Source organism: Sarcophilus harrisii, chromosome 3, assembly GCF_902635505.1.
Source record: "Sarcophilus harrisii chromosome 3, mSarHar1.11, whole genome shotgun sequence".
Lineage (NCBI taxonomy): Eukaryota > Metazoa > Chordata > Mammalia > Dasyuromorphia > Dasyuridae > Sarcophilus > Sarcophilus harrisii.
The window spans coordinates 461288409-461310499 of NC_045428.1; the positions used below are offsets into that span (position 1 = coordinate 461288409).

Here is a 22091-nt window from a genome sequence, read left to right on the forward strand (position 1 = left end):
AGCATCACCAGGTTTTTTTTCATAATGTAGAGCATTATTAATGTAGGCTTGCCTCTTCACTGTTATCCCCATCTGACTGTCTTCACCCCATCTCTTTGTGTATATTTATTTATTAAAAATATCATTTTTATTGATCCTTATTTTATTTACCTTGCTATATTTCCCCCCTACTTTCTTTCCCAAAGAACCATTTCTTATAAATCATATTTTTAAATAATAGCTTTTTATTTTCAAAATACATGCAAAGATAGTTTATCATCCACCCTTGCAAAACCTTGTGTTCTAAATTTTTCTCCCTCCCTTCCCCCAACTTTCTCCTATAGACAGAAAGTATCTAAGATATGTTAAACTTTTCCCCTCTACTTTCTCTCTCCCAAAGAACCATGCCTTATAAACCATACTTTTTTCTTTTAAATAACAGCATTTTATTTTCAAAATACATACAAAGATATTTTAACATTAACCCTTGCAAAACCTTGTGTTCTAATTTTTCTTCCTCCCTTCCCTCAACTTCTCCCGGAGTAGACAGAAAGTATCCAATATATGTTAAACATGTGCAATTCTTTTATACATATTTCCACATTTATCATGCTGCATAAAATAAATTATATCAAAAAGGAGAAAAAAATGAGAGAAGAAAAAAAGGCAAATAACAACAAAAAAGGTGAAAATAACATGTTGTGATCCACATTCAGTTCCCACAGCACTCTTTTTGGATGCAGGTGGCTTTTTCCATCTCTTTGTGTGTACATTTAGAAAGAAGTCATTTATTAGCTTTTTTGCTGTCCCCCTGCTGGAATGCTCCAGTAACAAAAAATTTCTACAAAATTGGTTTTCTTTCTAAGAATATTTCAAATGCCTCTTTATTACTGAATGTCCATTTTTTCCATTGGATTTAAACTCAAGTTTGCAGGTTACCTTGAGCATCCTGAACTTTACTGTTGTGCAGAACACTTTATTCCATTTCTACCTGTGCTTTCTGGTAGCTACAGAATAGTCTTGTTTCTTAAATATCCTTTGTTGTTTAAAAATCTTTCTCCTGTTCATTGGCAGAACTTGTTTCTGAATTGAATTATTAAATTTAATCACTATGTGTGTTGGAGTTTGCAACCTTGGATTTTTTCCCCCTGGAGATGATCAATGAATAGTTTCAATTGGTATTTCATTTTCTATATTTGGAAGTTCTCAGAAATTTTCAATATAATTTCTTCCATTATAGTGTTAAGATTTTTTGTCCTTTTGTGTTTTGGAGACTTATGGTCCTTAGATTGTCTTTATACATCCTGTCTTTGAGATCATTATGTTTTACTTGGATAGTGGACATATTTTCTTTTGATGTTACTGTATTTTGCTTTTTAAAAAATCGTCTTATATACTTCTTTGTATTTGCATTCCCAATCTATTCTTTTTTCCCCTCTTTGATGAGACTTGCCATTGCAGATTTCAGTTTTCCTATTCTGCCTATAATTTTTTGCTGTATGGGACATACATTCTGTGCTCATAATGTTCACTTCTTATTTTATCCACTCAGAACAGCATATTGTTGTTTCATATTCTCATATTCAATAGCTTTCTCCATTTCATCAAGTGTTGGATCATTTTCCTTTGTTTTGCAATATTCATTCATAAAATACCTAATTTATTAAATCTAGAGGACATATTTCTTTCGGTACTATTTGTTTATATTTTAGGTCTTTTGAGTTTTCTTCCTGAGATTTGTCAATTTCAGTTCTCCTTCCCTCTCCCCCTAAATCTTACTTTCCCCTGTTGCTGTTTCTGACTTTATTCTGATGTCTCAAATCATCTCAAGTCTCCTCCCATACTGAGCAAGTCATTCATTTTTAGGGGAAAAGAATCAGCCTCTGCTGCATGAGGAGTTCTTTCCCCCCAGGCTTAGTGGAATGCAGCACAAGCCTATCCCCCTTCCTCCTCCACATCTCTTCCTACAAACCATGGCTTATGGCGCTCTGTTCCTATTCTCTATCCCAGCACTGGTAGTTCAGAGCTGCTGTGCTGGTTGTGAGATTGATTTCTGTAATCTAATTTCCTATTGTATTTGCTCACATGACCTTGAAGTCAGATACTAGAATATTTTAATTGCATTATCTTTATGTAATATGATGATCAGATCGAATAACTCCCATAGAGTTGGATCTTCAGATTCTCTACGTACCTTGATGAGGTGACATGGGGATGGTTGGGATTGGGTGGCTTTCATGATTTTTAGTGACTGGGAGTCAGCAAGAGTACTTTCTTCAGTAACTTCCCAACTATGGTCTGTGAGAGCTTTGAAAAATACTCTGCTGCTCTTTCTGACTCTTCTTTTTTTGGGGTAGGAAGTTTTATCCTTCCTTCCTCCAGGAATTGGATTTAAACTCAGATCTGACCTCAAGGTCAGGAAGGTTATGGATTCCATTGCAGTCCTCTTATTTAACCATTTATTGTGTGTCATGTCCCATTCTGAGCATCATATTTTAGATAGGACACTGACAAACACCCAGAGGGGTGGACAAAGTGGTGAGAAAATTGGAAACTAAGCTATAGGTTGAAGGAACTAAGGTAATTAGCCTGCAGAAAAGGAGACATTGGGAGAGACATTATAGTGACATGTGGAATTACATTTGTTCTGCTTAGCTAGAAGGAAAACTGGAGTCCTTTAGAGACTTGAAGGTCGATTTTGGATTGATAGATGGAAAAACTCCCTAAGAGTATGAGCTACCTGCAAATAGAATGGGCTACAAACAGAATGGGTGGGGAGAGGAGAGGATTCTCTCTTATCCCCATGGGCTAGGTACTTTATAAATATCTCACAATTCTATGAGGTAGGTGCTATTATCTCTATTTTATTGAGGAAACTGAGGCAGACAGAGATCAGATGAGTTGTTTAATCACACTGCTAGTTAAGTACTTGAGTTGAGATTTGAACTAGTCTTCCTGCCCCTGAGTGTCAGCATTCTGGGCCTCTGGACTTCCTGGCTGCCTTTCAAAGCAGTGAAATGGAGAGGTAGAACTTCTTTCACAGAATATCTTCAAGGTAGGCTGAATGGCCAACTGTCATCTTTTGTCAGGTGGTATTTAGAGAAGATTCTCACTTGGGCAGAGTTTAGTAAATGATATCTGAGGTCTTTTCCATGTATGACAATTTGTAAAAACAACATATGAGTAAAGACAAATTTATAATCAGTCTTAAGGGTGGGTTATTAGATTCACCATTGCTGTTTTTTATTTTGAATGCTGACTCAAAGATGTGGAACTATCTTTTTACCTGGATGAGTGGCGACAGGTCATTTCATTTTTGTCAAATTTTAAGTCACATATCAGGTTATTCATTCTCTGTAGGATTGGAGGCAAATTTGGCCCTTACTGGTCAGATTAATTCCTACTGCTTCATAGAATAAAATATCTGTGGGAGGACTAAGTATATTAATCCAACTCCAAGGTATTCTAATTGTATATTTGATTTTGCCTGAGAAACGTTAGACCAGAGACCCAGTTGTCTTCAGCTCATGACGGAAAAGCCAACTAATTCTCCTCTACCTGATATAAAATTAAAAGCTCTCTGGGAAGAGTTCTCTGGTCTCTGGGAAGGGTTACAGAATAAGTACAAATAAAGTTCCCAAACTCAAAATCTTAAATTGGCATGTTTAAAGTGGCATGTTTATTAAACTCATGACAGATTCTCACAACAGCAACAAATGTCATTTTGCTACATCAAATTTCCCTTACTAAGGAAAAAAAATGATAACCTCACATATGATGGATCCGGGCAATTTTTTTTCCCCTGGCTACCTATGATAAAAACAGTCCCTCCATTCACTGCTCCTCAGAGCTCCTTTCTTTCATTTTCTTCATGTCCTGTCTTGCCTTATGTCCCCGAAATGCTGCCTGGATTTTGATGGCAGCAGCAGCAGCCTCCTCATCAGTATTAACTTCCTCCTTCATTAAAGCAGAAGAGAATGGAAAGGTTTTAAACACTCCATATTTCTGATACATTAAAAATGGACATAAAAGTTATAACTGTGAAAATGCCTTACCTGAAGAAATGTTGCCTCCTGAGGGAATTTTCTCTATTGTCTTGTATAATTTATGTACCAAATAGAAAATGTCTCAAGACATTTTATTTTCTTTTTGTAGCTTTTAAATATAAGTTTGTGACAAAAATGAATCATTCTTGGGAATGATTGGGTTATTGGGGCATTTCTTTTTTCAAAATAGTTCTGGAGTGACACTATTTCTTGAACAATAATATATTTGGGGAAATAAGCAATGATGACTGAGTTAGTACAAGTTGCAGACAGAAAATACTTCATTTGATTTATATGCAACATAGTTGTATTTTGTGAAGTTCTTAATTTGTTAATCAAAAACATAACTTTTATTTTTAAGAAATATATTTTATTTATTTTTTTTGTTAAATTTTGAGTTTTAAATTGTCTCACTCTCCCTTCTAACACCATATTAGAGGAGGTCAATATTTGATATAGGAGATGTGTGGAATCATACAATACCAACTTCCATATATTGGTTCTTTCTCTAGTAGTAGAGAGCACTTTACTTCATTAAATCCTTTGTAGTTGATTACTCTTCAAACAATATTGCTATTATTGTAGATAGTGTTCTCTAGGTTCTGCTTGTTTCATTAAGCATTATTTTATGCATGTCTTTCAATGTTTTTCTAAATCAACAAGCTTGTTGTTTCTTAAAGCATATTAGTATTCCATCACAACTTTATACTGTAACTTATTTAGCCATTCCCGAAGTAATGGATACACTCTCAATTTTCAGTTCTTTGCCACCACAAAGATAGCTGCTTTAAAATATTTTAGAACATATAGATTTTTTTTCCTTTTTCCCTGATTGCTTTGAGAAACAGGCCTAATAGTAATATTGCTGGGTCAAGGGATATATGTAAATATAAATATAACTCTTTGGGCATAACTCCAGATTTCTTTCCAAAATTTTCATTAGTTCATAATTCCACCAACAGAGCATTAGAGTTCTAGTTTTTCCATATCTCCTCCAATATTTGTCATTTTCTCCTACCACCATTTGTAACCAATCTGACAGGTATAAGATGGTAGCTCAAGTTGTTTTAATTTACTTTTCTCTAGTCAAAAATGGTTTATAGTGTTTTACACTATATACATATATACTATATACAACCATATGGTTATGTGCAAGCTTTACTTACTTCCTCTAGAAACTGCCTCTTCATAACTTTTTGACCATTTATCAAAGTAACTCATTTTTATAAGTTTAACTCAGTTCTTTATATATTTTTGGGATATGAAGTCTTTGAGAAATCATCTATAAAATTCTCCTTCCACTCTGCATTTTTTTTTGCTTTTCTTCTATCTTGGCTACATTGGTTTTATTTGTACAGATGCTTTTTAATTTAATGTAATTGAAATTGTCCATTTTATATCCCACAATGCTCTCTATCTCTTGTTTATTCATAAATTCTTCTCCTATCCATAAATCTGATAGGTAATATGTCCCATGCTTTTCTAATTTACTTATAATATCTCCATTTATGTTTAGGTCATGTATCCATTTTTGATCATATTTTGATAAACAGTATAAGATATTGGTCTATACCCAATTTCTGTCAGAATTGCTTTCTACTTTTCCCACCAATTTTTGCCAAATACTTATCCCAAAAACTTAAAATAAAATTAAAAATATTCTCCCCAATTACACATAAAATTTTTTTAAAAAAGTTCCAAATTCTTATCTCCTTCCCTCTCTTCTTCCCTACCTGAGATGGTGAGCAATCTATTTTGATATAGATTATATACATGAATTCATATAAAACATATTTCTGTATTAGTCATTTTGAGGAAGTATACCCGAACTAAAAAAAAAAAAAAGTGAAAAATAGTACACCTCAGCCTGTATTCACATACCAACAATTCTTCCTCTGGAGGCAGACAGTATTTTTCATCATAAATCTTTGTCTTGGATCATTGTATTGCTGAGAATAACTATAATATTGCAGTTACCTTTTGTACATTGTTCTCCTGGGTTCTGTTCGTTTCATTCTGCATCAGTTCATTTTTCTGAAAGGATCCTGCTTATCATTTTTTATAGCACAATAGTAGTCCATTTCAATCATATAATACAACTTTGTCATTCATCATCAACTGATGGGCATCCCTCCTCAATTTTCAATTCACCAAAAAACCACATGGTATAGTTTTTGTATAAATAGATCCATTTTCCCTCCAAAAGCTTAGATCTTGATGTTTATGAAATACAAGGTTATTATGCTCATTTACCACCGTATATTGTGATACCACAATATATTATATTATATATAAAAAAATTTCACTTATTTACCATTCTATTTCTTAGCCTGTACCAGATTTGATGATTACTACTTATAATACAGTTTAACATCTAGTACTTCTAGAGATACGTTTACTTTTTTTTTTCATTATTTTCTTTGCTAATTCTTGACCTTTTGTTCTTCCAAATGAATTTTATCATTTTTTTCCTAGCTTGATATTTTTTTTGGCAGTTTGATTAGTATAGTACTGAGTAAGAAGATTAGTTTAGGTAGAAGTATCATTTTTATTATATTGGCTTAGCCTACCAATGAACTGACATTTCTCCAATTGTTTAAAACTGACTTTATTTGAAGTTTTTAAATTCACATAGTTTCTAAGGTTTTTGGTTTGTTTAAAATACTCTTAGGTATGGTCATTTTAAATGAAATTTCTCTTATAATCTGTTTTATATTGCTGACATATAGAAATGCTGATAATTGATGTGGGTTTACTTTATAAATCTTGATACTTTGCCAAAATTATTGTTTCAACCATTTAAAAAATTGAGTGTCTAGGATTTTTCAAGTATATTATCATATTGTCTGCAAGAGAGTGAGTTTTTTGCACCCTCTGATTCATTTAGTTTCTTTTTCTTTTCTTATTGCTATTATTAGCATTTCTAGTATAACATTGAATAATAGTGGTGATAATGGGACATCCTTATTTCACTCCTGATCTTACTGGGAAGGCTTCTAGCTTTAATTATTCCCTTTTCAGATAATGCTTGCTAATAGGTTTTGGTAAATGCTTATTATAATTGTAAAGAAAAAAATCTATAATATCCATATGCTTTGAAGAAATATACTTCAAATTATTTAATATTATTTATATTAAATATAAATATGAATTAGTGTTGTATGTTGTCAAGTCTTTGTATCTATTGATATAATCACAAGATTTTGATTAATGACTTACGTTAGTAGTTTTCCTTATAAAGTACATTCCTATATAAATCTCACTTGGTCACAATGAATAATGTTTATGATATATTTAGTAGTCTCCTAGCCAGTAAATTTTTTTTCCCCCGAGGCAATTGGGCTTAAGTGACTTACCCAGGGTCACACAGCCAGGAAGTGTTAAGTGATTGAGGTCATTTTTGAACTCAGATCCTCCTAACTTCAGGGCTGGTGCTCAATCCACTACACCAACTTGCTGCTCTTAGCTAGTAATTTTTTTTTTTTTTTTAAGAATTTTGTATCAATATTCATTAATGAAGTTGGTCTATAATTTTCTTTCTCTGTTGGTGTAAGTATCAGTACAAAATTTGTATCATAAAAGGAATTTGGTAGGACTTCTTCTTTGCCTATTATCCTAAATTATTTAACGTTGCAATTAGTTGATTTTTAAATATTTGGTAGAATTCACTTTTTTTTTTTTTAAAGAGTGACAAATTTATTGCAGGATGGAAATGTGATTTTTTTTTTAATTAAAAGGCAGAACAGAAAATTTTTAAACCATTTTCAGTTTTTTTTCCAAAAGTACGAAAAATTGAAATTTATTTACTTCTGTTGTCTACTTGCTTTTAAACAACCAACCTGAAGATACCAAACAAGCCCTGTTTTCAATCTCTATACCGTGGGGGTCCAAGATTGAAGGTGAATTCCAAAGGACACTCAGAGATAGAATATATAACCTGTTTTAAAATCAGGAAGCAATTGAAATGTAAGTAAAATTTAATATTTTCTGGGAAGGCTGTGATAAGTTAGGATAATTGCTTTAATTTCATTTTCATTAGTGGTGTATTCACCTTTTTTATTTTTGATACTAGTGATTTAGTTTTCTTCTCTCTTTTTTTAAAAATCATCTTAACCAATGGTTTATGTTGTGACTCAATTTTGGACCTACCTTAGTTTCCTTTCTATTAAATTATGGGTTTAGTTCAACTTCTACCTTGTGAGAAAACTTTATTCTAAATTGTGGGAATTAGGAGAAAATTGTACTTATTATTGTACTACTATCAGAACCTAGCCCGCGGGACTGGGAAACTGCTGCACAGAGATCCTTCATCTTGGATCTAGATTATTCAATTAGAAACACAGTTAGATCCAAAGATTAAAGTGCAAGGAGTTTTCTCACAATTGCAAATTTCTAGCAACACCTATGTCTTATCTGAAAATCTGGCTACACAGTAATCAATAAGTTATTGTTTCCATGTTTCTTTGACTGTTTAGACAAAATGGGGAAGAGGAGGACATTTATTTTTCTGACCTCAGGGAACTGCACCTATTCCCTCCCCTCCAACTTGGAAAGTTCCTAATCTTTCATTGAATTAGAAATCAGATGACATAATGTTGTATTATTTCCTTTAAATTGATCTTATTTGATTGTTTCTAATGTATAAAAGTCTGTCTCTTCCTGTATTCAGGAAAAACTGACATGCATTGCTTAATTCGATATGCTCAGAATATCAAAACCTTTGTATCCTCAATCATTTCAACTTTCACCTGCCACAAACAGATAATATTCTTAAGAGTTACAAATATCATCTTCCCATATAATAAACACTTTAACGTTATCAGATCCCTTACAATTTCTCATGTTTACCTTCCTATGTTTCTCTTGAATTCTTATATTTGTAAATCAAACTTTCTGTTTTGTTCTAGTTATTGCCTTAAGAATGCCTGAAAGTTTTTAATTTATTAAATATCCATTTTTTCCTTTGCAGGATTTATATTATTTTATTGGATAGGTTATTGTTGATTGCAAACTCAGCTCATTTAGTCTTTGGAATATCATATTCCATGTTCTTCAGTCTTTCACTATCATTTTTAAACTGGTAGGTAATAAATACTCCTATTATAAATAGAAATCTCAAGACATCCTGGAGAACGCAAACCAGTAAACTATACTAGAATCAAATCATTATCGCAGAATGGATATTGCCCAAAATGGTATAGAAGCTGCTAAATCTTATCTATTCCTGACATTAGTTCCACAATATATGAAGTGTTTCTTTTTGGTTGCTTGTGATATTTTCTTCCTTGACTTGGGAGCTTTGAAATTTAACTATAAGGACAGCTGGATGGCATAGTACCCAACTTCAAATCTGGCCACAGATACTTCACACTTATTAGCTATGTGACCCTGTGGGCAAGTCACTTAACCTGATCCGTCTCCCTTAATTAAAACAAAAAGAAACTTAGCTATGTAATGTTTCTATTAGTTTTCATTTTTGGATCTTTTTCAGTGGTGAATGGATTTTTTTTCATTTTCTATTTTAACCTCTATTTCTTTTCTTTATTAAGATTCTTTTTTGAATTGCTTTCAGGTAGTCCAATAATAATAATCTTTCTTTGATCTGTTTTTCAGATCAGTTATTTTTTTCTATGAAATATTTTACATTTTCTTCTATTTTTTTCATTCTTTTGATTTTATTTTATTATTTCTTAATGTCTTATGAAGTCATTAGCTTCCCCTGGTCCAATTCTAATTTTTAAGGAATTACTTTCTACCATAAGTTTTTGGATTTTTTTCCAATTAGTTGACTTTTTATAATTTTCTTGTATTGCTTATTCCCTCTATCTCTTTTACTTGATTTTAAAGTCCTTTGTAAGTGCTTGTGCCCATTTAATATTTTTCTTTGAAGTTTTATAAATAATTCTTTTGATTACATTGTCTTCTGAATTTGAATCCTAATTTTGTCTTTCACATAGTAATTTAGCTTTGATCAGATTCTTCATTGTTTACTCATTTTTAATGGCCTATTTTTTGGCTGTTAACTTTGTGATAAAGTTGGGTTCTGCTCCTGGGGAAATAATGCCTTAGGCTTTAGATTTTTTTTTTCTGTTATTGTATTCAGAGGTCTGAGGATCTTTGTTATTTTTATTTTTCCAGCATACTATGATCCAAGGTCAGGTGTGATCATTGATCTTCTGGCTCATGCCCTGAATTATAAGCCATCTCACACTCTCTTCCCCTGCAGTACTCCTTTCTTCTTATGATCAGGGCTCCCAGCGCTGCAGCCACCGCGAATGTTCTTATACTCTGCAGTCTGGAATGTACCACAAGCCTGAATTTGCTCCTCTGCCTAGACTACAAATCAGGGGACTCTATTTTCCTGTGAGTGACACCACAACTAGCAGGGCCCTCACCCCTTTGAGATGGCACTCACCAGCTATGTGCTCTCAGTCCTCTCTGCATAAATTGTTATTTCTTTTTCCAGTTCATTTTAAAGATGAGGAAACTGAGGCATACAGGGCTAAGAGTTCCTCAGGATCACACAGCTAGTAAAAGTCTCTGAGACTACTTCTGAACTTAGGAAGATGAGTCTTCCTGATTTGAGGTCTGGAATTTTATTCACTGAGCCAGTTAGCTACCCATGATAGCTAATATAACATAGGATTAATGTTGTGAATATAGTTGGGTAATACTGTTTGGGGCAAATCCAGAATGATGTAGAAAAAATCACTTACCGCAAATGATACCTGTGTCTCCTGCTCAAATTTTACTGATTCCTGAGATGTCTCTTTTTCAGGTGCACTTTTTTCTGGTGGTACCTCCTTTAGAAAGCAGAGATCAAGTAGGTAAGATTCACAATCTCAAGTCAAAATGCCCCAAATTGTTTAAGAGTAAATTAAATGGAATGATAAAGATCAAAGAAAAATCTAAAATAAGTAAAATATAGGAAAGCACATTACCTTGCACACAGTAGGAGCTTCTTAAATACCTAAACTAAAATGAATTGAAGCAGGAAAGAATGAGCAAGAATGATAAAAATAGGAATAAATAAACAACACACAAGAAATCACTTAAAAGGCTTCAATTTTTCATTTTAGAAGATTATTGTCTAGTTCCAGTGAATTTCTTTTCTTGAAGTACCTAACTACTAAAACAGTACTTTATATCACATGCTGATGACATTATAATAAACCATGCACAAAATATAAAGTGCTCAAATCGCTAAAAAATAGCAACTAAATACTACTGTGTTCTATACATGGCATAAGGTATATATAAGGTCCACCTGTTGTGGTTGATGAAATTTGTGGGTAAAGGCTAAATGAAAGACTTTTTACTATAAAGGGATAAAGGAATTTTCTATATACCAGAGAAAATGACTATTGCTACTTTTAGCTTCTGGGGGAAGAAGATTGTATATATAGGAGAAGACTCTGACCTGAAGAAGGAAAAGGAGGATAAGTGAAAGTGATTTGGAGGACTTTGGAATTTTGATGGAAATTGGGCATAATTTGACATGCATGGCAGATTTTAGAAGTTCAGTTTTCAAAGGGTTCAGAAAAAGAGTAAGTCCCTTGAATTAAACTTCTAAGGAAAAGTCATCGCAAAGGAATGGGATGCTGTTAGGAGCCTGGTGATTCATGACTACCTAAGCAGAGAATTTAGGCATTTGTGAATGTGATGATAATAATCAGCTTCTCAGAAACCATTATTAAGGTTTGCCAGTCCAAATAACTATTTCCAATTTCTGAGGATTATAAACAATTCTACCACAAGGAATTCAAAGACCCTAGGCATCAAACTGAACACTTTGGAGGCTAGGACTTTAGAAGACAGTGACAGATCTAGAAAGAGATCAATAAATTGATTAAGAAGATGGTATCTGAGAACAGTATTTGAATTGCTTGATTACAATTCAAAATATAGAAATGCAAGCTTTCTGGTCTGAGATCCAGCATAACAAAAAATGATAAAAATATATTTGTCTGAAGTAGACTAGGACTTTGGGCCAGTGCATGTTTAGGAGTGCTTGTGTGTTTTCTCTTCTTTCTCAGCTACATAGATCTAGAGTTGATCATTCCTGCCTCTTTGTTATCAGCAAAATAGGGTTTTGTGTAGTACTTCTACCAATAGGCTGTTGTGACAATTTGAATTATTACTGCCTGTCACAATCTAAAGGTTTATTATTAGTGCCATTATGTACTCTGTTACTTTCATGTCTTTTTAAAACTATATATATAGGTGAGAATAATAAGTAAAGGGTTAAATATGTTATTGAAACCATTAAATAAAAATAAAATTACTTCCTCCCCTTTTTGTTTTTGGAGATTTGTAAAATAATTAACCTGGATTGTAATAGTGGCATATAATCAGATTAATAAATGAAGAGCCTGGGAATAGGTAATAGAAGGGACAGAGTGCTGGATTTGAGTCAGGAAGACCTACTTCAGGCACTAATTTAGCGCTGTGACTGGACAAATTTACTGACTTCTCTTAGTTCAGTTTACTCTTATGTAAAATGGGGGTGTGATAATCATAGCATAGCCTGTTGTGAAGGATATTGTGAAAGATAATTGTTGTGAAGGATAAATGAAATGTAAAAAGCATGTCACAAACTGTAGAACACAATATAAATGTGAATGATATTAGCTATCCTGCAGTGTTTTTGTTGGCTGCTGTTGCTGTTCTTTACTTTGGTCTATAATGAGGAAGACATTAGGTTCTCTTCTTACCTACTATCCCTCTTTAGAATTCTCTCTCATGCCTTTGTGCTTTTTTGCAAAATCTATCTTTCATGTTTGAAGTTTTCTTTCACCTCAACTGAATCTCTTAGAATCCCAGAATTTCTGGTGTTCTTTTTTGGGGGCTCAGCTAAGGTGCTACTTCTTTTACAAGACCTGTCCTCATTTGTCCACCAGTAGTTGTTAATGCTTTCCCACATTCACTTCTGAAAATACTTATCTGTGTATGTTTTAAATCCCTTGTAGAATGTTAGCTTCTTGAAGGTGATTTTTGCCATTTATTTCCATTACTTACGACAGTTTCTTACATGAAGAAAAAAATCTAATAAATGCTTGTTGAATTTACATTATAGTTCTCCAATGGTCTGTACCTCACAAAGGTTGCAGGTGAAGGTGGACTCCAGAAAGGGATATGATAGTGATGATGGTACTTGAGAGATGGTAGGAAGGTGAGGAGTATGGGTTCAGTATTTTTAGCCAATAGGGAATGTTGTATATAAGTTTTCTCTCTAAGCAATTCTGAACCTATGGTTGGCTTATCCTTTGTCTGGTACTGTTGCCCTCTCCTGAAATTGTTTTTGAACCAAATTTAAAATTCCTAGTTATGATTCTTAATTGAAGTCTTCCAAATCTAATCACAAGGATTAGAAAAAAGCAAGGAGAAGGTAGAAGACAGCCAAATATATATCCATCAAGCTACGATGTTAGAAAATGTGGCAAGAATTGCAGTGGATAAACCCAGATATTCATAAGCTACAAGAAGGGAATAAAACCCATGGTTCAGATGCTTCTACATCTGTGTAGTAGGAAGTCCAATGGATTGAGGCAAATATAATTTCATACGCTTTATTATGACTTAGTGAGATGAATTCATATGTGGCTTTGGAAGGATATACCTTATTCAAAAGAAACATGATATGTAAAAGGTGGAGAAGGTGCAATGGCTATATATACACACATATATTTATCTATCTGTCAAGTGAGAATATACCTTATTCAAAAGAAACATGATATATAAAAAACATGACTATGATACAGAGAAGGTGCAATGACACTATATATAAAATCAAGTGGGGATAACCAAGAATAGAGGAAAGCATGGTGGAATATGTTAAGTGAAGGGAGACAAAAGCTGAAGCAATATTTTTTTTTGTCTTTATTTATTGTCTTTTTTGACTTTTTTTTTTTAATATACATTGCTTTATGAATTATGTTGGGAGAGAAAAATCAGAACAAAAGGGAAAACCCATGGAAGAGAAAAAAAAACAACAGAAAAAAGAAGTAGACATAGCATGTGTTGATTTACATTCAATCTCCATAGTTCTTTTTCTGGATGTAGATAGCATTTTCTATCCAAAATCTATTGGAATTGCTTTCGATGCAATATTATTTTAAAGTCAATTACAGATCATTTGGATAGAAAGAGGAAATATATTAATGAGTTCAAAACACAGATTAAAAGCAAATATGGAGATATGTGCTTGATGGACTCTAAAGTCTCTTTCAGTGCTACATCTATGATCTTAATATTACTCATGGATATTTCAACTCTGCAGTTGTTCTTCTTAAGCTCTCTTTTAAAAAGAAATGTATCAAATATGGAGACTATGTAACAGAGGATGAATACAAAATGTTGGCACAATCATGTAAGAATAATGTAAAAATCCTAAAGCTCATTCTGAGCTGATAGCAATGAAGAAAGCTAAAGATATTAAAATATCTTTAGAGAATGGTATAGAATAGTGATAACAGTATATATTATAGACATATGGGAGAAGAAGATGAGATAAGATAATGAATGATAAACTGTGCAGACACATACATGTTTTCTTTGTAAGTAGAATATCTCTAAACTGGAAAGGAGACAAAAAGCTCAAACAAAATATATGGGAGGAAAGAGTAAAGAGAGCACATAGCTGCCATTAATTAAGTCATTTGGCCCAATGAACTAAATCTTCAGGCACTGAAAGAACTGGCAAATGTGATTGCTGAACCATTCTCAGTAACCTTTGAAAGACTGTAAAGATGGCATAGAATTAGAAATGGAGATGTCTAGCAAGTGGGGAATGGCTGGACAAGTTACAGTATATATTATGTGACAAAGCATTACTGTGCTATAAGAAATGATGATGGGGATAGTTTTTGAGAAGAACCTGGGAAAGTTTATATGAATTGATATAAAGTGAACAGATCCATAATCAATTGTCAAAGACTTAGTTAACTTTGATCAACACAATGACCCACTACAATTACAAAGGATCTATAATGAAAAATGCTATGTATCTCCAAATAGATGTCTGATGGATTCAGAGTACAGAATGACATTTTTTCTTGCTTCCATTCCCACACCCCTTACCACCAGGAAATTTATAGTATGTAATTACATCTCTGTAAATTAGTTTAGGTATTTCATGTTTTTTCAATGTGTGATGGGAGTGGGGAAAGGGAGATATTTTGGAACTAAAAATGAAATAAAATTGAAATTTTTTTTTAAAGGAAGATTGTGGAAAATAGGAGGAGTACTACAAAACTGGAGAAGAGCAAATGTTCCAATTAAAAAAAAAAAGATAATGTACAAACAATAAGCCAGTAGTAATGATTATAATGTTCCTGGCAAAAGTAGATAATGGATGATTTAAAGTAATGGTTAGTAAATATTTAGAAAAGGAAGTGCTGATTACAAAGGACAAGAATGGATTCATCAAAACACATCATGCCAGACAAATTTCACCTTCCTTTTTTAGGACTGCTAGGTTAGTTATCAAGAGAATTCGGTAGATAAAAGGTAGTCTAGATTTTTAAAAAAGAAATTTGATAGAATTTATCCTGTTATACTTGTGAAAAGTATGTGGAGGTAATGTGGAAGGTGATGATACGGTTGCATTCAGAACTGACTGGACACAAAAAATAGTATCCTTAATGATTTAATGTCAACTTGTCCCTAGTCGAGCATCTCAAGAATCTCTGCTTGATTGATACTGTGATGTTTACTGTTTTTATTTGCAAACTAAATATTAACTTATATAACAATCTTCAAATATTTTAAAGACTATTGTGAAAAAGTGACTAGTATTTCTGCCTGCCTGAGAACAGATCTAGGAGTAATGGCAAGAAATTGCAGAGACACATTGAAGCTTGGCAGAAGGAAGAACCTTTCAACAAAACTATTTAAAAGGGTAACGTGTCCCTTATGGAAGTGATGGAGTTCCCCTCAATATTAGTCTTTAAGAAAAGTCTGAGGATCACTTATCAGACAAGAGGTTGTGAAAAGTTTGGTCTGTGTTGTCTTTGGGGCTTCTTTTACTTTTGACTCTTCCAGATGCTTGGGAGGAGGGATGAAGGGAGAAAAAAAGTATTAAGTTTCTATTGTATGTCAGGCACTGCACTGAGCCTTTACGAATATTATATTTCGTTTGATACTTGAAATATTCCTTTATAATAACAAATATTAAGTCATAACTTGGCTTTGAAGTCCATTCAACAGACATGACTCATTGCCCAATTATAAAAAGGCTTTGTATTCAAAAGAGAAGTATCCTGAAACTACTTGATAAACATAAAGACTTTAAAATAACATTTTCCCAAGTCCACTGGGGAAGTTTTCAAAATGCCAAACTTGGTTTTTCTTTTTGTGTCCTAGTATTTTGCAGGTGCACAGTGGCCAATAGTGCTGCCAGTCACCTCAGATAGATGTACTGTTCTAATGATATCACAGTGGCCCAATTAGTTTCAGATAGAGAAAAATTCTATTCCATTATTCTAGGCCCTGCATCCCTAATACTAGTCTGTGATCTCAGAATCAGAGAATTTTAAAGTTGGATGGGACAATGAAAATCATCTATACCTTCCAATTTACAGGTGAATTACAGTTTAAAGGAGACTAAGTGACTTGTTCAAAGTTACAGAACTACTTATGTTCTTATAAGGAATGGGGCATGTACAAAATATGGAATAAGCAAGGTAAATCTGTCACTAGGAGGAGGAAAATAATGCTTAATATCATCATTTCAATTAAACTATTTCTTGCTGAAGTTGCATGAACAGTCTTTCTGTCTCTAGATTTATATTTACTACAAGCCAAGTTAACAGTGTCTTAAGTCTTGGATTTTCAGAGTATAATTTGTGGCCAGAAAAAAAGGCATTTAAAATCTCTTATTCAATTGCACATGTTTACTCCATATTAGACTGCTTGCTAGATTGTCTAGATTGTCTAGAGAAAGGGTGAGTGGATAGGGAGGGAGAAAAATTGGGAACACAAGATTGCAAGGATGAATGTTGAAAACTGTCTCTGCATGCATTTTGAAAAATAAAAAGCTATTATAAAAAAACAGGAAAAAATCTCATTTGGTTAGATATCTATGATGTATTTCATAATTATTGAGAGAAACTAATCATATCTAGGTAACGTTAGTCAGGAAAACAGAGCTTTACTGACCTTAGGTTCAGTAGCACCAGTGGGCTGTACCTTGAAAGCATGGTTGTTATAGAAGCGGTCATCTACCTTAGCTCCCCATTCTGCTGGATCAAAACTGGTTTCTGAAAAAGATATTAAGAATTATTGTGGGCTTATCATGGTAAACTCAGAATATAGTAAAAGCAAACTCTTTTTGACAAATTACAGTTTTATTTTGCTGTTAGCCAAAAACACATTGGCATAGTGCTTAGTGTAAGAGATTAGTATCTGTTTATAGTAATAATAGTTAAGATTTATGTAGGATTTATATAAGGTTTGCAAAGCACTTTTTGTATATTATCCCTTTTGATCTGAGCCAGGTGCTATTATTATTCCCACTTTACACATGAACAAAATGAAGTGGAGAGGGATTTCCCAGGGTCACATTAGTATGTATATGAGGCAAGATTTAAATACACCAAATATAATACTAAACACCTAAAGACAATATGCTGACTACTAACACCACACCTGACTACCTTTTAATATTGTCTTAGTGGGAAGATAATCATTTTACACAGTGGGAGCAAGACAGGATAGGAGATAAAATGAAATTAGAAGAAAAATGAAAGAGAAAGAGGATCAATACAAAAAAATTGATAATTAGGTTAAGGCCTAAAGAGGAAGAAGAGAAATGTAGTTATGTAGCCTTCTGTATTGCTTCAGTTAAAACTTTGATTTAGAGAGAAAGCTCTCTACGATGGTTCTCTGAGAATCTTGATGATTAATATTAGAAAATTTCTATTAAGCTTTCATGACTTCCTATGTGACAGATAAAAATACAGTTCTGTAACGTCCTGAATAACTTGTAGCACAAATTATTTTGTAGAAGCTAGTATTATTACATTGGAAGTGTACATGAAAAACAGTGTTGACAAAGTAGGGGTATCAAAACTGGCTTTCAAACCCACTAAGAGTTTGATTCAAATCTTGCTTCTCTTACACATATTAACTAGGCAAATCATCTTTTTTCTCAATAATTCCCCAGTGAATTCTCTGGGTGTTGTTTACATTGATAGAGGGAATTTTTTTATAGGAAACTTTCTGTACTAATGAAATCATAGAGTCAATCTAAAAAAAAACAAAAGGTATGCAAAGAATGGACATAAGCTTACAATATCCGATAATAATAAATAAACTCACTATACATAATAGTCTCAATATTTTCTGAGGGTAATATTAGGAGTGTTTTTTTTCCCCCAATATAAAATGTCAAAGAGAAAGTTGGGTGAAGGAAGAGATTTGGGAGAAAAGAAAGAAAAGGAGTATAGAAAGAAAGTAATTCAGATCTGAAATCAGTTATATCTCTTTTAGATCAGTCATTTTTTGGTTCTCATTTTATTCTTCTAGTAGGTTCTCTATCATCTGGAAAGGACCTAAGTTTATGCTCTTAAAAAATGTAATTATTTTTCAAGCACATGGAAAGAGCTAGAAAATTTATACTTGTGGAACATGAGCTTTTATTAAGTCCACATAAGTCCTACTCTGATGATATCATGGTGAGGAAGTGATCATTGGTTCTGAAATTTCATGTCAGTAAAGCATAAAGCTCCAGTCTAAATTCAAAAAGGCATATCCCCACAGTGTGTTGGTCATCAAGTGATGATTTCTTTTTAATTATAGCAACTCAAGAAGCAGTCTGTTAAAATATAGAGGGACTGTGATCTGCATCAAAGTATTTAAGTAGTATTAGCTGAAAGACTAGTGCCTAGAGATCATTAATCTGGGAATCCTTTAATTACTGTGATCTGGAAATAGTGATTCAATATTTGTATAATAAAAGGTTAATGAGTTCTAAGATTATAAAATGAAAAAATAAAATACAAAATTAATAAAAAATAAAGTTTTTGCATTGCTTTAACTTATAAAATTAATGTTGTATTAAAATATAATTAAGTTACTGCTTATAATGCTTCACACATCTTATCCTGAAGTCTACGTTTCTCATTTTTCTCCTCTAGAAAATATATCAAAATATTGAAAGGCAGTTATGTCTCTTGTTAGGCCATCATCTAATCATAATATTTAGATAGTTAAATGATCAGTGATTCACAGAAAAAAAAGTGTACTCAGCAGATTCCTAATAATGCTGGGAAGGGGCAAAAATTTAAACTATGTTTAGTGTAGGAGAGATGCTACTTGAATTAAATCAATCTCAGAGAGGTAATCATCTCTTTTTCCCTAAAATGAACTAAAACAAGATCTATGTGAAACATGTGGGTTTTTCCAGTCACTTTACCCCATTATTGGACAAGGGTTATTAAGGCTATTATTTGGTGAAGCTTAAAAAAAGAGCTGTCTCAGTCAGGATTAGGCTTTAATATAACTTTTAGCACCTTTCAAAATAACTCTTGGATAATGGTGTTTGGTTGTTTTCAGTCATGCCCAACTCTTCATGACCCTATCTGGGGTTTTCTTGGCGGAGATACTGGAGTAGTTCTGCCATTTCTTCGTCAATTCATTTTACAAATGAGGAAACTGAGACAAACAGGGTCAATTAACTTGTTCAGAGTCACACAGCTAAGTGTCTGAGGCCAGATTTGAACTCGATCAAATGAGTCTCCTGGATTTCAGACCTAGGGCTGTATCCAGTTTGTCATTGAGTTACCTGTTTTGGTTATTTGCTATCTTGAGTATATGATCTTATTAACTTAAATGGGTCATAACCTGAGAATTCTGAACGTAGAAGTGAAATAAGTTTGCTTGCCTTTTTTCTTAACTAGTCACTGGCTAAAAAGGCAAACCCTTGTGTCTCAGGGAATTAAATTGAGGTTTTAAGAAGATGAGAACATTGGTAGGGAGAGATTGGAAATGGGGAATTGAACAACAAAATAGCTACCAAAATAGCTGCTGGGCAGTTTCCTTTTCAAAGCAGTATAATTTCTTTTGATGTAGGATTTGTTCAAAATAACCTTGGGAAAACATAATTATGCTCCACTTAAACTGTGTAGGATTCTCTCTTATAGAACACTCTACTTTTAAGTGAGAAATATTTGGATATGTTAGGGAGGTCAAGGAATTTCTTTCATGGAGATTTTTCAGAATAGGATAAACAGCCAGTGATTTAAAGTGAAATCTGTATGAAAGCTGAGGAGTACCATTGAATGAAATCCTATCTTGCTAAATAACTCTTTGAAGGGCTAATTATGAAGAACAAAAAGAAACAGATTAAAATTAGGAAAATGGCATACAGTGAAACCAAGGAAATCTTTTATAATGGAAGGGTATCTGCCTAAAGGGCACATTTTTGACTACTGCATGAAATACCAAAACCTTATAGTTGAATGTCACCTATCTATATAGATTTTCTTAAGCAAATTTAACTTAAAAATCAAATGATTAGTTTTTAACTTAAAAAACAACCACTATGCACTTTAAAAGGCCCATTTTAAAGCTTACTCTCTCTCTTTTCTAGTAGGTTTTCAAAATATGCTGCTGCAAAAGCTGGAATATTGTCCGGCTGCTCCCTCAGAATCTCCCGTGTCAGCCCTTCGAGAAGATTCCCAAATCCTTGTGGAATTCGGTAGTGCGTATTGGAGAATGGAATCGACATCTCTTTGGAAGGAACTGCCTATTGTACACAGAGATTCATTAAAGAGTACTGACTTTAACCTCTATTTCTGGACTTCCTTTACACACTTAAAATCCTAAAGCAAATGATTTCTGATAGACAAATACTTTATACTTCAATTTTTCCTGAGCACACCACCAGGCTCATTTATACATTCAAAGAGGCTTTCCATAGATGAGGGAACATTGCAAAGAAGACCCATTTAATAGGCCAAATCTTTAGATGATATTATGTAAATCCTTTTTAAATTCTGAATTTTAATTTCTTTGCGTTTACATGGGAGAAATCATACTAGATACCTTCTTACTTCCCAGAGATGTCTGTGTTGAGGTGAATTGGAAGTTAGTTAATTAAATATTATAATTATAAACGGCTGCAGAGCCTAGTTTTGGAGAAGATGAGATGATCTTATCTGCAAATAAAAACTTTTAGGAAAATTTTGCTCAGGAACTAGGACAAATTTAGAGGCCCTTCACCATATCAAACCCAAGTGATGAAAGACTCAAATTCAATCTTTTTACCTCATCTATTTCTGCACGGGATGGGTGGGGTGGGGGTGGGGGTGGTCACTCTCTAGATGAGCTAAGCTGCCATGTGGGGGGGGGGGGGGGGGGGGGGTGAAACAGAAATCTCAAATCTCGGAGGTTTTGGAGTCCTTGTGTTTGTTGGCCAGTTTCCCATCTTGCAGCAGAAGTTTACGTTATTTTAAGAGAAGGGTGAATCGGTCTTAAGACGATGTCAAAGGCACTTAACATCTTGGTTTCTTAGCTGGGAAAAGGAGAGACGAGGGAGGAAGCAGTTTGGAAGTAGGAATGAAGTCCCTGGAAATGGGAAATTAAAGGGGCGACCAAGGCCCAGGGAAAAGTGGGTGTAGCAGAGGGAAGTCTGGATCGCTTTTGAGAGTTGGTCCCTCCCTCTCAGATCTCGGGCCTGGCTGGGAGATAAAGTCCGGGGCCCGGAGAAGCGAAAGGGACGACGACTCCTGAGCCTATTAGAGATTGGGGGGGCCGGTGGCGACCTTTTCTGAGGCGGGATTTCCCAAGACCGGGAGTCGTTACTGAGAAGATCTCCGATTGTCGGGGAACGAGCCACCCCGGGTCCCGGGATGTAAACAGCAGTCGCCTTCAGAGGTCGGGGAGTTTTGGCAAAAAGGAGACGGGAAAAGGGCAAAAAGGCGGCCAACAGTTGCGGAGAGAGAGTAGACAGGTTACCGTCCTTACCTCTCCTTTCTCCGGCTGCCGGTGCCGATGGTTCCGGTTGTTTCTTCTCGTTGCCGGGTAACCGTTTTCTCTACAAATTCTCCGTCTACGGCGGCTGAA

At 33.9% G+C, this 22091-nt stretch overlaps 1 protein-coding gene across 3 annotated transcripts; it reads right to left on the minus strand.

Moving 5' to 3' along the window:
* Positions 1-3630: 3630 nt before the first annotated feature.
* Positions 3631-22075, minus strand: SPA17 (sperm autoantigenic protein 17). 3 transcript variants are annotated; one of them, XM_003764344.3, is made up of 5 exons: positions 21993-22075; positions 20601-20772; positions 17184-17284; positions 10742-10828; positions 3631-3936 (listed from the first exon to the last, which is right to left on the minus strand). In XM_003764344.3, the coding sequence occupies exons 2-5, from the start codon at positions 20752-20754 to the stop codon at positions 3814-3816; spliced, it is 465 nt and encodes a 154-aa protein (XP_003764392.1). In that variant the 5' UTR covers positions 20755-20772; positions 21993-22075; the 3' UTR covers positions 3631-3813. The 3 variants fall into 3 exon arrangements, with proteins under 3 accessions (XP_003764392.1, XP_031816818.1, XP_031816819.1); XM_031960958.1 differs by having other exon boundaries at positions 21791-21996; XM_031960959.1 differs by lacking the exon at positions 3631-3936 and adding an exon at positions 10125-10320.
* Positions 22076-22091: the final 16 nt, after the last annotated feature.

What these genes read in the sequence shown, in the direction of transcription:
- SPA17 (XM_003764344.3), bottom strand. Translation starts at nt 20,754, where the DNA reads ATGTCGATTCCATTCTCCAATACGCACTACCGAATTCCACAAGGATTT. An exon ending in CCTACTAGAAAAGAGAGAGA is followed by an intron (nt 17,285 to 20,600) that starts GTAAGCTTTAAA and finishes TATCTTTTTCAG; the next exon opens with AAACCAGTTTTGATCCAGCA. An exon ending in AGACACAGGTATCATTTGCG is followed by an intron (nt 3,937 to 10,741) that starts GTAAGTGATTTT and finishes GCTTTAATGAAG; the next exon opens with GAGGAAGTTAATACTGATGA.